The sequence below is a fragment of the Amblyraja radiata genome, chromosome 12 (assembly GCF_010909765.2).
Source record: "Amblyraja radiata isolate CabotCenter1 chromosome 12, sAmbRad1.1.pri, whole genome shotgun sequence".
NCBI lineage: Eukaryota > Metazoa > Chordata > Chondrichthyes > Rajiformes > Rajidae > Amblyraja > Amblyraja radiata.
In genome coordinates this window covers 40,832,342-40,849,731 of record NC_045967.1, presented here as the reverse complement: position 1 = coordinate 40,849,731, position 17,390 = coordinate 40,832,342, and the positions used below count along the sequence as shown (strand labels likewise).

General features: G+C 43.1%; 1 protein-coding gene across 1 annotated transcript in view; it reads right to left on the bottom strand.

Moving 5' to 3' along the window:
• frmpd3 (FERM and PDZ domain containing 3) overlaps positions 1-17,390 on the bottom strand; it is a 114,543-nt gene that overhangs the window by 32,320 nt on the left and 64,833 nt on the right. The window contains exons 10-12 of the mRNA XM_033030603.1: positions 13,760-13,896; positions 9,620-9,746; positions 962-1,051 (exon numbers count right to left, since the gene is read on the bottom strand). Of these exons, the coding sequence (XP_032886494.1) occupies positions 962-1,051; positions 9,620-9,746; positions 13,760-13,896 (354 nt within the window). The remainder of the gene's footprint in view (positions 1-961; positions 1,052-9,619; positions 9,747-13,759; positions 13,897-17,390) is intronic.

The following is a 17,390-nucleotide window of genomic DNA, read 5'->3' as shown; positions in this document are numbered from 1 at the left end:
TCCAGGAGGACTGAGCAAAGTCTCTCTCTCCATCCCTCCCTCGCCCAAGTCCCACAAGGTTCCCGTTCTTACCAGCAAACAGCTAACAATGGCCTGTTTCATTTATCATTGTTACTTTTTTGCATATCCTTCATTCATTTGTTATATATCTCTTTACATCACTGTCTATATCTCTCATTTCCCTTTCCCCAGACTAGTCTGAAGGGTCTCGACCGGAAATGTCACCCATTCCATCTCTCCAGGGATGCTGCCTGTCCCGCTGATTTACTCCAGCATTTTGTGTCTATCTTCGGTTTAAACCAGTATCTGCAGTTGCTTCCTATTCATTTCACCAACAGGTTTATGTTCTTCTGACATTTGTTCCACTCCCCCCCCCCCCCCCCCATTGTTTATTGACATTTCAAGTTTAATGAATTCTGAACTTTTTGAAATTTCTAGAGTGGTTTGAAAAATATTAGAACATTAAATTTAAAAAATGTCATCTCCTGCACCAAATTCATGACTTTATGGCAAATAGAGCAGTGGGCCTTATACCAACCTTGGCACATCCTATTATGTAGTTCCCTTATTTCATAAACAGCCATACACCAGCACTCTCTATGTCTATATCTCTTAGCCAATGTTGTATCAGAGCAAAAGCTACCATTTGAGAACGTCCATTACCACAATATCTTTTGAATATTCAGAAATCCAGAACATCAATTACATTTCCAACGCCATATCTCTGCATTATCTGAAAGGTGCTATCAAGTTGCAAAAATAACGTGTCTTACAAATCAATGTTTTGCTATGATTAAATTACATGTTTTTCAAAAATGTTCTATGGACACTGAAAGTTTCCCCACCGCTGAAGATAAGTTCCCTTTGCCTGCTATTAATAACTTTATCCCACTGTGTACTAATTTGCATTAACTTCTGGTTTTGTTGAACATTTCTGTAGATAGTTTCTTGGCAACATTACCAGAACAACGGAGTTAAATAGTCCTCCAGGATACAATGGGAGCTCATTCAGGATTCGCAGATACTGCAGTTTGGCTTGGACTGTCGAGATCTACATGAAACATAGAGAGGTTTTCAACAAATATCCAACTACACCAGAAAATGAATGTCCAAAGAAATCCACACTAATCAAATGCAGAAATGTGATTAAACCAAGTCAGTGGATATTTTTAAGGCAGAGATAGATACATTCTTGATTAGTACAGGTGTCAGAGGTTATGGGGAAAAGGCAGAAGAATGGGGTTAGGAGGGAGAGTTAGATCAGCCATGATTGAATGGCGGAGTAGACTTGATGGGCCAAATGGCCTAATTCTACACCTATTCCATCTGACACAACAAGAATTTTCATCAATCATAAACAAATGGCAATGGTTCAAATTCACTAAACTTCATAATTATTTTGCAAATTAACATAAATTAAACAAAGAAATATTTAAAACATTACTTTATAAAGATTATTCTTGGAAAATGCTGAAGTTAAATTTTTTCTGGGATTCAATGTTAATAAAATTAGAGAGCAGGGCTTTATATATTTGTATTCAATATATGCAGAACTAAACAATGGGTGTTAGACAGGAGGTAAGGTGGATGAATCATGGTTCTCCAAACTGGATGAGCCCAACTTCTTTCGTGTCCATCATCTATGTTTCAAATATTCGGCCAGTCTCTTGCACAGTGGACAGCCGTCTCGTTTGCCATCGCTAGATCTTCCAGGTAGCATTGTTCAGCAAGATGTGGGCATCTTAGTAGGTGTGGCATGGATTGTACAGATGTTCCACATTCACATTCTGTGTCTGCCGCATCTGCATAGCCCCATTTGCTCATATTGTTCTTACGTCGGCCCATCCCTGTACGAAGCCTATTGAGGGACTTCTAAGTCTTCCAATCACACATGTGACCAGGTGGTAGCTGTTCCTTGGTTGGGATTGGCATCTTTACGTGGTGGTGGTTTTCACTGTGTTTCCTTTCCCACAAGGCTAGTCTGGTTGCTTGAGGAGACCGTGACAGTGGCTGGACTGTGTGAAGGAAGCTCTTCCTTGACTTCAGCCGTTTTGGGGCTGGGTGGTGGGAGTGACAGGAATAGCAAGTGTCCCCAACTTGCCTACTATATTCAGTTCTACCGGCAACTGATCTGTGGATTCCTGGTGGAGCAATACCAGCCAAGACATGCAAGCTATCCACATCCATTGGTTTTAGGCAGCCAGTGATGCATCTGCAGCTGTCATTTGTGGTATTATGGAATAATAGTGTAAGGACAGGCTGCAGTGACGGCATCCGGGCTGAAGAGGGCGCTGTGGGGCAGAACCGGAGGTTGGGCTGAGGAGAGGCCCGGGCCTGCACACGAGGCTGCTGCTGCTGTACAGAGTTGCTAAATAAAGACAGACTCCGATTACGTCGTTGTACGAGCCTTAATATAAGAATAACATGACATGGTGTCAGAACTGGGAGACTTGTAAGTAGAAAAAAAAATAAATAAGAAGAGGAAGGTGTATCGTTTTGGCGGGAAAGGGGAGACGAGCCGGCAGATATGGCGCAACCTACACCAACTGCTACGTTCACAATACAACCTCCAGAGCCATTCGATTTTACCAAGCCTCAAGAATGGGAGCGTTTGATCAGTAGATTCGACCGCTTTCGGCTTGCAAGCAACTTAAACGCGACGTCGGCAGAAAACCAGGTGAACACGTTAGTGTATTGCATGGGCGATGAAGCCGAAGATGTGCTAAAGGGGCTAACGCTGACTGCAGATGAGAGGAGGATGTACACGGATGTCAAGGCGGGCTTTGATGCATTTTTTGTGCCTAAAAAGAATGTAATCTACGAAAGAGCCAAGTTCAATCAGCGTGTGCAACTGCCAGGAGAAACGGTGGATTCCTTCATCACTGCTCTATACGGATTAGCTGAACACTGCAACTATGGACAGTTACAGAACGAGCTGATCCGCGACAGGTTAGTGGTCGGGCTGAGGAACGTCTCATTGTCAGAAAAGCTACAGCTAGACAGAGACCTAACCCTTGGAACTGCTATAACAAAGACAAGGCAGTCTGAAGAAGTTAGACGACAGCGGTCTGACTTAAGAGGAGGAAATAGCGGTGCTAGCAAGTGCTCTAATGTTGATGCGGTGCATGCAAAAAGCTACAGAAAACCCAAATTTCCCTCAAAGCCTCAGCCACAAGCACAAACACCAGGCAAAAATAAACTTAATACACGGCCACAGCCAGGTTCAAAGGCCTGTTATAGATGTGGAAAAATGCCCTCGCATGGAATATTGGAATGCCATGCTAAAGATGCTGTGTGTCACAACTGTGGCAAAAAGGGACATTATGGCAAAATGAGCAGAAACAGTGCAAAATCTCTCAATGCTGTCACTACAGAGGAAGAAAAGTGCTTTTTCCTGGGAGCCGTGGATGCTGGAAAAGACCCGTGGACGGTGCAGCTACAAGTGAGACAAAAAAAAGTGTGCTTTAAAATAGACACTGGTGCTGATGTCACCGCCATGCCAGCCGAGGTGTACCATGACATTACAGGGGGGAATGATGTGAAGCGCCTGGCAGTGTCGACACACCCATTGCTTGGGCCAGGGGGCAATGCACTCTCTGTCCTGGGTGTAGCCAGAGAAACACTGCGCAGAGGCAAAAAGACAGCCATAGAGAACATTTATGTAGTAAAAGACCTGCACACTGCACTGTTGGGAAGGCCTGCCATAGAACGGCTTCAGCTTGTGTGCAGGGTTGACGGCATCACCTTGGAATCAGTGAAACAACAATATCCGAAGCTGTGTAGCGGCTTGGGTCTTGTTCGGAGGCCATACTCAATTAAATTGAAGCCAGAGGCTGTGCCCTTCTCTCTCCACACGCCACGCAGAGTCCCTCTGCCGCTTATGGGAAAATTGAAGGAGGAGATAGACCGTATGGAGAAGATGGGCATAATCACCAAGATTGAGGAGCCGACTGATTGGTGTGCTGGGATGGTGGTGGTGCCGAAAAAAGCAGGTGATGTTCGCATTTGTGTGGACTTCACAATGATGAATGGATCAGTATGCAGAGAAAAGTTTATCCTGCCTTCTGTTGAGCACACTCTGGGCATGCTAGCTGGCGCAACAGTATTCAGCAAATTAGATGCCAACATGGGCTTTTGGCAAGTACCATTGATAAAAGAGTCTGCCAAATACACCACCTTCATCACGCCTTTTGGGCGCTACTATTTTAACCGTCTACCCTTTGGGATAGCATCAGCCCCCGAGCACTTTCAAAGGATGATGATGACAGAAGTGACCGGTGGCCTGGAAGGGGTACTGTGTCACATGGATGACATCCTGGTCTGGGGACAGACGCAGGAGGAGCATGATGTGCGGCTACATGCGGTGCTAGAGAAGGCACATAAGGCCGGCATTACGCTCAACATGGACAAATGTGAGCTCACACGCCATACAGTCAAATTCCTGGGTCATGTGATTTCAGCAGATGGAGTGAAGCCAGATCCAGAGAAGACGAGAGCAGTACAAGAGATGGGTGCACCCAAAAATGTTAGCGAACTCAGGAGTTTTCTGGGCATGGTCAATCAGCTGGGCCGCTTCTTGCCTAACCTGGCTGAAAAAGACAAAGTGCTACGAGACCTGCTGTCCAAGAAGAACCACTGGTACTGGGGGACAGAGCAGCAGGCCGCCTTTGATCAGTTAAAAACAGAGCTGTCATCCACACCAGTGCTCACATTATACAACCCAAACAGTGCTCTAAAGATCTCTGCTGATGCCTCTTCCTTTGGCCTGGGGGCAGTCCTGCTGCAGAAGAGCGATGCCATGTGGTCACCTGTGGCATATGCGTCCAGGTCAATGACACCAACAGAGCAGCGCTATGCTCAAGTAGAGAAGGAGGCATTGGCTGCAACGTGGGCATGTGAAAGGTTCAGCTGTTTCATCCTGGGAAGACCATTCGAGCTGGAAACTGACCATAAGCCGTTGGTGAGTCTGCTGGGAGGGAAAGCTTTGGATGACCTCCCACCAAGAATCCAAAGATTTAGGATGAGACTCATGAGGTACAACTATACAGTCGATCATGTCCCTGGCAAAAGCCTGTGGACAGCCGACACCTTATCTCGTGCTCCTCTGAGAGCCGCAAGAACACACACAGACACAAGCCTATTAGAGGACACCAACATCTATGTAGACTCTGTCATCAGCAACTTTCCTGTCAGTGGAGATTATCTGAGCAGCCTACGTGAGCACCTGCAGGCAGACAGCACATGCTCTGCACTGATGGAGTACTGCACAGACGGCTGGCCCGACAAAAGCCAACTGCAGGGAGTGCTGAGACATTACTGGGCTGATAGAGCAGTGCTGACTGTGCACGATGGGCTGCTGCTGCGGGGCACGAGGCTCGTCATCCCATCAGCCTTACAAGGTGATGTGCTGCAGAGACTACATGAGGGACACCTGGGGGTGACAAAGTGCAGGGGCCGGGCTAAACAGACGGTATGGTGGCCAGGACTCAGCAGCCAGCTGAATGACATGGTGCTGAAATGTAGAACCTGCATCCAAGAGAGAAGGAACGTCAAAGAGCCGCTGATGCCAATGGAGATGCCAGACAGGCCTTGGCAAACCTTGGGAGCTGACCTATTCACGCTGAAAGACAAGACTTATCTACTAGTAGTAGATTATTTCTCAAGGTATGTGGAAGTTGCGCTGCTGTCACCCACAAGGTCCACAGATGTGGTGGTGCACCTGAAATCCATGTTTTCTCGTCATGGAATTTGTGAGTTTCTTAAAAGTGACAATGGGCCCCAGTTCTCAGGTAGCCACTTTAAAGCCTTTGCAGCAGAGTATGGCTTTGTGCACATCACGAGCAGCCCCAGGTTTCCTCAGAGCAATGGGGAGGCGGAACGCGCTGTACAAACCGTGAAAAACCTGCTAACAAAGGCGTCAGACCCATATCTTGCATTGCTGGCCTACAGAGCAACCTTTCTACAGACCGGCTATAGCCCGGCCGAGCTGTTGATGGGGCGCCGCCTCCGCACTACAGTTCCTGCCCTTCCAACCCTGCTGAATCCAGTTTTGCCTGACTACAACGCGCTGGGGGCCAAAGAAAGGGAGAAGAGGAGGAACGACGCAAGATCCTTCGACAAGAGGCACAGAGCGAGAAATCTGGAGCCACTCGTACCTGGGGAGGATGTGTGGATCACCGATGCACGAGTCCAGGGCACAGTGCTATCTACACACAATACCCCTCGCTCTTATATCGTCCAGGTGCCTCAGGGCACACTGAGGAGGAACCGGCATCACTTGGTGCCGCTGCAGACCAACAGTGGGGTAGTCGAAGCTGATGAGCCACCGGTGGGAGAAGATTCACCTACACCAGAGCCAGCTCCACCAGTGACAACATCACCCAGCAGAGAGGGCCCCACCACAGAGACTGTGCGGACCAGGTGTGGGAGAGAGGTTAGAAAGCCGAAGAGACTTGATAGGTGATTTATTGATTTGTTTTCTACGGTAAAGAAAAAGTGATTGTGAAATTGTTCTGCTAAACCTGTTACATTTACCTGAAACCTGAGAGTTTAAGTTTTGAAGAACACAGCCTGCTAAAGTAATAGTTCACAGTATGGTAACGCGTAAGTTATTTTATTTCTAGTTGCATGCTTGAATCAGGGACAGGTCTTCCAGCAAAAGGGCAGAATAAACCCCTTAAGACCTGCAGAGACAAAGGTAGTCCACCCTTTGTTCTCAAAGAAAGGGAGATGTGGTATTATGGAATAATAATGTAAGGACAGGCTGCAGTGACGGCATCCGGGCTGAAGAGGGCGCTGTGGGGCGGAACCGGAGGTTGGGCTGAGGAGAGGCCCGGGCCTGCACACGAGGCTGCTGCTGCTGTACAGAGTTGCTAAATAAAGACAGACTCCGATTACGTCATTGTACGAGCCTTAATATAAGGATAACATGACATCATTAAGGGCGGCATCAACTTTCTTTGCATGAGATGATCTCTCCCAAACAGGACAAGCATACTCTGCAGCAGAGTAGCACAGCGCAAGACCAGTTGACCGCAGTGTGGGTGCATTGGTACCCCACGACGAGTTTGCCAGCTTGCGTAGAAGGCTGTTCCTCGTCCTCACTTTGCCCTTCATCCTTTCGATGTGTTGCTTGAAGGAGTGGGTTCGGTCCAGATTGACCCCAAGGTAGACAGGGTAGTCACAGTGTCTCAAAGGGAAACCATTCAATGCTAAGGACAGCTTCCTCCCAGCATCGCGATTACGAAGGTGGATCAGGCTAACTTGGGCCTTAGCAGGGTTTGCCTTCAGTTGGTTGCCCTTGTAGTAGTTTGTCAAGTTGTCTAAGGATGATGAAGCTTCTACCTCATCTATGTGAGTGCTCTGGGCTGCTATTCCAAGGTCGTCAGTGTTAATGAAGCTTCTCGTCCCTGGGAACACTGGCTGATCATTAGTGTATATATTGAACAGCACTGGAGCTGCCCTGAGGTAGGCCATTCTTTTGTTTCCTCCATTTGCTGCGTTTATCATAGAAGCGTCTGTTTTCCAGTAACTGTTGAATCAGTTTGGTCAAGTGAAAATCCTCTACTGAAGATCTGTTGCAAAGAATCTTTGCTCGCTTTGCATTGTGTGTCAATTTCCAAGAGAAGAAATGGGAAGAAAGCTATTACCAATAATAACTGGGATGTTAAAGCTAGGGTTATAGAGTCATACAGCACGGAAACAGGCCCTTCAGCGCAACCTGCCCATGCTGACAAAGATGACCCATCTAAGCTAGTTTGCCCATTTGCCTGCATTTACCCTCTAAACTTTTCCTATCCAATTATTGGACCTGCCTCAACTTCTTGTTTCATAATTTCTTGCAAAGCCGTGATTTTTATATCTGCTGATTGCCGAGTCATCTTCAAAATCAGACAAAGAAGAATTTGCATTTATAAGACATCTTAATATATTCATAGCATTCCAGCTATGGACACACCTTCTTTAAATTTCTCATGGCAGACTCCCAAAAGGCTCGGCAGCTCACAGATATGATTTTAATACTACTCTGCAGAGCTGCCAATAATCCACAAGGAAATGTGAAGCCAATAACAGGCACTATCCTCAAAGAGTATCCTGTATATCCAGCTCAGTGGGTCAAATGTGGCAAGAACAACAGATTGCCTCAGGATGAAAAAGGCAAGCTCTCTGAGTATTCAGGATTGACAATGATTTACTCTCTGAATTTTAAGGTATTCCTCAGCCTGAGCAAATCCCCATGCCTGTACAGCCAGAGGTTCTGTATACAGTAAAAAGGAGAATTTGTTTCTGCTGGAGAGCCTCTGTGATCTTATTTTATGCAGCTGCACACTGCAAACAGAATATAGAATGAGACAGCATGGAAACAGACCCTTCAGCGTATTGAATCCATGCTCTTCCTTAAACACCCGATAAAACTAATCCTGCACTAATTCCTTTTATTCTCCACATTTCCATTCCCCTTGATCCACAGTAGAGGCAATTTACAATGGAAAATTGACCAACCAATTCGTATGTCTTTGGGATGTGGGAAGGAATGGAGCACTCAAAGGAAATCTGTGGGGTAACACGGCGAATGTGCAAACTCCAAACAGTCGGCACTGGAGTAAGCCTTGAGTTGCTGGAACAGTGAGCCAGCAGCTCTTACTCGTGGAGCCTTTGTGCCTTCCTGACATTATAGAATGATGCAGAAGCTAATACATTCTTGGCTGTAATGATCTTCACTTTCATCAGTATTTGGCTGGATCTCTGTCTGTAGAAAGTGACATTAGTATTCTACAACTATAACCTTTTTTTTTGTCTTAGATCCATTGCTCTTTGGAATGTTGGAGGAAGGAACATTGATCTTGGAAGATATTTAGGTGATCAGCCCTTCAGCTCCCTCTGCAAAGCAAGCAATCCCTTCAGCCGCTCTTTTCCTTGTTCCTGCTGGTGCTGGAAATCCAAGCAAACCTGATAAAAGCTTCTTCCTAGAGGCTGAACAAACCTAATCCTATCAGTGGCGCCGTTTCAAAAATTGTAACCCCCCCCCCCCCCCCTTTCAAAGACTGAGCTTATCAGCAGCTTGGTTGCTTTTGAGTGTCCAATACTGAACCAATTTGTCACTTGGTGATTTTCCTTAAGTGAGCAACATCCCTGGGTTGCCTATTGCTAGCCTAAAATTAATATTATCCCTGGAATTCTAAATGAAGATACAAATTAGCAAAGGAAATATGAATGCATTGATATATTTCCATTTGGTTAGCTCCAATAATTGTTCTTAACTTTTTAGATTTATCTTGCAGCAAAGTGTTCAAAAAGGTCCTACTTGTTTATAAAGGCACTTTATAAATACACCTCTAAAGGAATAAAAAATAAGTGTTCTCCAAAGGCTCTTGCAGATGAAGCATAACTTGCTCCTATTCATCGGGACTGCAAGGGAACCTGGCAGTAATTCAGCTGGATTGCCCTGGCACTTTAATTTAAGAAAGAGTCTAAATGGGTCAGTTATTTAGCTTACTGAATGTACAAGAGTGAATTGTGACCTGCAGATATATTTTTGCACTGTCTGTTTTCCCAATCCGACATTTCTGCCAATGCCATAAAACATCTGTTCTCCTCTCTCCGATCCTCTTTGTTTTACCTTTTTGCCTAAAGGACCTGGGGCTTGTGTTGCTTTGAGATGATGCGAGAGGATTTTCCGTGCATGTTTTTCCTTTATGTACGTCAGAAGAGATGATGGCAGGAATAGCTCAAGACCCCATTCCTTTCTAGAAATGTTAACAGAGAAACAAATTGTATTAGGAAATTAATTAGATTTGAGAATACGTGAGAATAATTATATTCTGACGGTGTTCAGAAGAATGTACAGAACACAACTGTAAGTTTTAACACATCAAAACACACTTCTGTTCCTGAATCTTGAATATTATGGTGTGCCAGCTATTTAACTGAAGTACTGTGGCGAATTTCAGCATACCATCACTAGAGAGGTGACAAATACTTAGAAGCAATTGATTAGCTTTATTGTTCATAATTCCTTGGTTCAATAATACATAAAGGGAGAACTTGTGGGCTAGTATAGGTGAGAAAGTGGGGTCCATGAGCAAAATGCTATTGGGGTAGAAACAAATGGATTTTAAAACTTACAAAATTCTTAAGGGGTTGGACAGGCTAGATGCAGGAAGATTATTCCCGAGGTTGGGGAAGTCCAGAACTAGGGGTCACAGTTTAAGGATAAGAGGGAAGTCTTTTAGGACCGAGATGAGAAAATCATTTTTTACACAGAGAGTGGTGATTATGTGGAATTCTCTGCCACAGAAGGTAGTTGAGGCCAGTTCATTGGCTATATTTAAGAGGGAGTTAGATGTGTCCCTTGTGGCTAAAGGGATCAGGGGGTATGAGAGAAGGCAGGGATGGGATACTGAGTTGGATGATCAGCCATGATCATATCGAATGGCGGTGCAGGCTCGAAGGGCCGAATGGCCTACTCCTGCACCTATTTTCTATGTTTCTATGTTAAACAGACGTCATTGTTTTTGCTCACTCTATTGTACATCAGACGTACATCAAACCTGTTGTGCTGCTACAAGTAAGAATTTCATTGTTCTGTTTCAGTACATATGACATTTAGACACTTGACTTAACACTTGACTCTTGAGTTCCTGGCCCATGAGAGAGCATGAGTAAAGTAAATGTGATAACATAGAATATGCTGTCTATCCTTGGCACTAGCAAGCTAAACTGGGAGGAAATCCTTGTTTTCCTATCGGTTAGAGCTGCTCAAGAGATCAGGAATGTTTGAAAGAAAAAAAACATGAAATGCAGTCACATCAATGCAATTAGTTACACAACAGAAGAAAAGTTTGTAAATACATTTAGTGGCATAGTTCAGGTCAGGAATGCTGTGGAATTTCTTCCTACATCAGGTGCCCTAGTTACGCAGATATTGGTGCATGTACTGTTCGGATCGATGATAATAAACTAACGCAGATAGTTTGGCAATGCTTAACTGATTGGGAATATCAATCTTGAATCTAAAATTCACCTAACCATGTTTTTCAATGAATGTTACAAACCCACATAATTTTTACGCTTCATTACTTTCTCACACGATATCACAAAGCTTTCTAAACCTTTTAGTACTTTCTGCCCTGAAAATGTTACAAAAATCAAGGATATATTTGAATCTTTTGCCAATGTCACATCAAGGCTTGATTATACCAACTCATTCCTGGCCGGTCCCGCTCATTCCTAATGCCAAAAATTTGAGGGCACCCACAAATTCTATTACCAAATTATATTCATTGTGCTTCCTGATCTACACAGTTAGGCGGGATGCTCTCCATCTGATTATATATGGATGAATATTACTAGTGCTTTTTATGTAAATAAAAAGGTGCCAGTTTGCATACCATTGCTTGCTGTTGGTGTCTATGGCGTATTGTCCTCCTATAAGCTGCTTAAGGTGTTCAAGGGCCTGAGCACATTTTTTAATTGATACATTTTATTTTATAAATATCAGTAATCTTGTAATATTAAAATAATTCAAAACATTTGAAAATCGAGTTTAACTTTTTAGAGGTGCCAGTGTACCACGCTATCTCAAAAATGTACTGAATAATATCTCGATTATATAATCCAGTTCAGTTTAGTTTATTGTCACGTGTACCGAGGTACAGTGAAAAGCTTTTGTTGCATGCTAACCAGTCAGCAAAAAGACAATACATGATTACAATCGATCCATTTACAGTGTATAGATACATGATGAGGAATAACGTTTGAGCAAGATAAAGCCAGCAAAGGCCGATCAAGGATAGCCCGAGGGTCAACAAAAAGGTAGATAGTAGTTCAGCACTGGTCTCTGGTTGTGGTAGGATGATTCAGTTGCCTGATAACAGTTGCCTGATAATCCCTAACTGTTACTTATTAGTTTAGTTTATACTTCATTATGTTGCGCATGTTTTTTTAATCTACATTCTTATTTTTATAGGATATTGCTTATGGCGGTTTACATTATCAATTAATTGCAATGCAGGCAGGAATAGCCACCAGGCCTAAAATTGAGTAATAGCTTCATAGTATCATAGAGACGCACAAGACAGAAATAGGCCCTTGAGCTCTTCACATTCTATCAATACTAATTTCATTTAGATGCATTAGATCAATGGACTTCAGAAAGATCTGGGAATTTTAAATAATAGCGAAAACCACTTGCATTGCTGTTTTACAGCAGCTATAATGGGGCTTTTAGAATGTATTCATGCATATACCAGCATTAGGATCTGCCCAGAAAGTAAACATGTTCCTCTGCCCAGATTATGAAATTCTGGTGATCGTGATGATTTGGAATAGATTCTTGAATAATGCACACTTTCTCAGGTCCACGTGCAGGTGATTCATGCTCTCAAATCAAAAATAGTGACGTTGCTGGGAAACTGATTATTGCATGCTAATGAGTGTTTAAAAAGTAAAATTTTTTAAAGTCATTTTTAGTTCAAGGAATACAGGTGGAGAGATGCATAACCTGTTAAAATCCTGTTATTTTTTACGATAAATCCGTTTCCAGCTATTTGTATTGATAACATTGTTCCAACACATCATTGTTAATGTGGCCCCTTTTCTCCTGACCTGCTGAGTTACTCCAGCACTTTTTGTCTAACTTCCTTCTATCCAGAGATGCTGGCTGACCCGTTGAATTACTCCAGCACTTTATGTCCATCTTTGGTATAAACCACAACCTACACCATTCTTAAGGAAGCTAATGAATAGAAAAACATAATTATGTTATTTTACTCTGCTGGATTGTGTTGGTCAAGGTAGATAAAACATGTGTGATTGTGCAATTTTTTTTTACAGGAGGCTTGGACTATAACCTAGTTGGGTCTATTCCAAGCACGTTTTACATGCCAAAGCTCAACTGCTACTGGTCTTAATTGCTCTATTTTTAGATCATGTTGCACTTCATCAAGTTACTGTTGCAGTACCCAAGAATTTGTGAGACTTCCTAATAATTATTATTTCTAGTTTCTAATAATTTATTTCTAATAATAATTATAATAATTTCTGGATCATCAATCAACAGAAAGTAGAAGTGTTGGCTGAACCCGGAACCCTGAACAGAAACCTCTGGAGACCTTGCGCCCCACCCAAGGTTTCCATGAGGTTCCCGGAGGTTCCGGTCACTCTCCATGAGTCACCAGAGGTTTTAGTCACTTGCCTGGAAAGCCTCGACCAAAGCGTGAGCTGCATCTACTTGTTAAAGATCCTATAGGATCTTTGCTACCGACCGCACACACACACACACATCGTGAAGGTGGGGGCCAGGGACAGCGGAGGAGCGCTTCTGCGCGATGAAGAGAAAGGTAGTAATGTGATAATCTGTTGTTTGTTTCAAAATTGTACAGATTTTCCTTAATTTCCTGTGTCCAAATTAAAAAAATATTTTGGATATCTAATTGTATTGTTAACTATTATCTACTGTTAAACTGTTTTTAAATTAATGGCACATTGCCATGAACATACATGTAGATCATTTCTCTTCATCCACCTTCAGCTCACATTGCTCTTTCCATGACAATGAGGAGTGGGTGCAGTGCTCATGTGGGGAGAGGCAATACGATTGTTGAGAGGAAACTGGTAGTAGGTCGGCTGACAGTCTCAGCAAACATGCCTATCAATATGATCTCTCTCTAGTTTATTCCCTCTCCTTAATTCAGGTTGTTAGCTTCCGCACTCTCCCCTCAAACAAATCTGTTGTACCTCTCTTCTCAAAAATACTTACTCAACATTTCTGAGCGTAATCTTCTGATTGGTTCTTGCAGTAGAGATTGTGATATAGATATGTAATGCAGTCAATTGTAGCATTATGTTTTCCGCCAAGTCACCACTGAAACGTTCTTTCATCACATCACTGCAGCTCTGCAGGTGGAAAGTAAGAATATTTGAAGTTAGCTAGTAAATATTAGAAACACACACATTTCTATGATCTCAATTTTCTTGTCTCCTCTCAAGGAGCCATTGATTTCTGGTGGGAAACGTTGCCTGGTATTTTGCTCAGGTGATCATTTTCACACTTGAAACTGAAAAGAATGTTGTCTGGCCTTTTGACAAAAGGGGAAGTGTGGCTAGGTAGGGAGCTGGGGAGATTAAGAGGGTGGGAGATGGGAGAAACACCTCCTCAGTCCTGACTTCATTCGACACAAATCCAGTTGTGAAATTCAAACCAGAGTCTAAAGATATAGATAGAAATGGACATTTAGTTAATTTATCAATCAAAGGTTTGGAGGTATTGAAGTGAACTAGAATAATTTAAACCAGTTATGATAAAGTTTCTCAAATCAGCACAGAACACAGTTTGACCTTGAAAGCCTCAATCCTATGGAATGCTTTTGTCCTTTTGACTATAAAGGAATGATCACTGGATGAAACATCACATATTCATGTCTTCCAGAGCTGTTACCTGACCTTTTAGTTTTTAGAGATACAGCACAGAAACAGGCCCTTCGGCCCACTGAGGTTGTGCCGACCAGAGATCACCCTGTACACTAGCACTATCCTACACACTAGGGACAATTTACATACCCCGGTAAGTCAATTAACCACCAAACCTGTATGTCTTTGGAGTGTGGGAGGATACTGGAGCACTCAGAGAAAACCCATGCTGTTAGAGGGAGAACATATAAATTCTAACTAAAGTCTAGTCTAACTGGTATGGAAGCACATAAATGACCACACTGGCAATGTCCTGAAAGACATGGCAGGCAGACTGGGTGTTGGGCAAGGTAGCCAGCTGCAACCACCATGCTTCACCGCAGGTATGGTATTGGCCAGGTGATGAGCGGTGCCTGGTTTCCTCCAGTCAGGCCAAAGAGTTCAATCTTGTTTTCATCAGACCAGAAAATCTTGTTTCTCATGCCTTTTGGCAAACTCCAAGCAGGCTGCCATGTACCTTTTACTGAGGTGTGGTTTCCGTCTCGCCACTCTACCATAAAGGCTTGATTGGTGGAGTGCTGCAGATATAGTTGTCCTCTGGAAGGTTCTCCCATCTCCACAGAGGAACTCTGGAGCTCTGTCAGAGTGACCTCCCTGACCAAGGCCCTTCTCCCCTGATTGCTCAGTTTGGCCAGGCAGCCAGCTCTATGAAGAGTCCTGGTGGTTCCAAAGTTCTTCCATTTAAGAAAGACGGAGGCCACTGTGCTCTTCGGGACCTGCAATGCTGCAGAAATTGTTTAATACCCTTCCCCAGATCTCCTTAGCCTCCTCCTCTCTTTATTGGCTATATTGAAGTGACCTGACTACAGAACACAGATTTGATCTTTGAGCAAAGTGATGAGAGATTTCTTTGATAGCTCTCTCAAAGAGCAGCTTCTCGTTAATATGGACAAAAGAAAACTCGTTGTCAAGTCCTTTATCAACACCAGCTGCCTGGGGAGACACAATAGTTACGTGCAACTCTCCACACTAAACATCCAATACAATGGACAGCACTGTTGTGCAATGGTAGAGTTGCTGCCTTACAGCGACAGAGAGCTGGGATCAATCCTGAATACGGGTGTTGTCTGTATAGTTTCTCTCAGTGACCGCATAGGTTTTCTCTAGGTGCACCGGTTTCCTCCCACATTCCAAAGACGTGCAGGTTTTAGGTTAAGTGGCTTCTGTAAATTGTCCCTTGGGTGTAGGATAGAACTCGTGTACAGGTGATTGCTGCTCGGCATAGACTTGGTGGGCCGAAGGGCCTGTTTCCACGCTGCATCTCTAAAACGGATTCAATACATACATTTGGCCTGCCTTGCTGGCACAGAATTATCCCCCACATTTTAATTTTAATGTCTGGTGCCTTTGTCCAAAGCCAGCCATGAATACTACGTCTCGCTGGAAGGACAAAAGGATGACATTCTCAATGGAACTAAATCTCAGCATGAACAAAGAGGATTGTGGGGTTTGGTTGGGGTGAGAGTAGGAGTGGGAGTGGGAATGTGTGGCCAGCCAACGGACACTGGACATGGTTATAATCGAGGTAGATTGGGAATATTTATGTTGTTATATTGCAGGGAGTAGTTGCAAGCTACCTGGTTCTACTAAACTAGAAATTCAAACATTTTACTGCAAACATTTATTTAAATCAATTTTATTCCAATTTAATTTGTGTGGTAAACAAATAAAATCAACAATTTAAACATTTATTTGTAAATATCACATAGCATAATTTTAAGATAACCTGAGGCAAATGTCCAAAAAATGATAAATTGATTTTTATAAGAGATAAACTCTTTCTCACTCAAAGTTATTAATCAACTGACAATAATCTCTGGAATTAAAAATGCAACGCTGGAAGCAATAATAGACCGCTTTAAAATATGTATTACTGTGTGAGATTATTTATTAAATTCATGCAGAGATACATCATTTTATTGATACATTGGCCATGACTATGTAACAAGATGGAATATTGATTGATTGAGTTCGTTTGTAGTTGATTAGCTTGGATAAGTGCAGCCTTTTAATGGGCTGATGTCATCTTAGGGGGAAGTCATATTCATCCATTGAACATGATCAAACTCATCAATGTGCACATCACTGTGCACTGTGTTTTGCAGCAAAGTTTTAGGAAGAAGATAGATGATGCTTCATTTCTTTAAAAAAAATAAGGTTGTTAACTCGATATGTGAACTGACTGGGAATTTAGCTATACAGACAGCACCCGTATTCAGGAACTCGATATGGGAAATAAGGTTGTTAACACGATATGGGCTGAGTATATTTTCTAAGACTTTCCCGGATGAGTTGGGAAGGGGGATGTTGAGGGAGGGAAATGTAAATAAAAAGCAATATTTAAAGTGGTAATGGTAGGGGATTGTATAATTTGGTAAATAGATAATATCCACTTAGACCATGGTATTATTGATTATTAATTTATTGTACTACTGATTATTGTATATTTGTTTGTGATGTAGGGCGTGTAAAGCTGAAACAAGTAAGAATGTCATTGTTCTGTTGCTGGTACATATGACAATTAAACACACATGACTCAGGCCATGAAATAATGCGAAAACGAGAGACAACGTGGGGGGAATTTAGAAAGAAAAGGATAAATTCCAATTATCAATGTCAAATGGAGGGATTTGTAATATGGTGTCAAGACAACAGCTTCTTCCTAAATGTCAGCAAGATGAAGGAGCTAGTTATTGAATTCAGGAGACAAGGTGGTGTACACACCCCAGTCAACATCAATGGTGCCCAAGTGTAAATGGTGTAAATATCACCAACAATCTGTCCTAGACCAACCACATAGAAACAACGGCAAGAAAGCACACCGACACCTTTATTTTCTCAGAAGTCGAAAGGGCCTGTCCCACTTGGGCCGTCATTTACGTGATAGGCCGGTAGTGACTGACGCGCGATGGTTGCGTGCG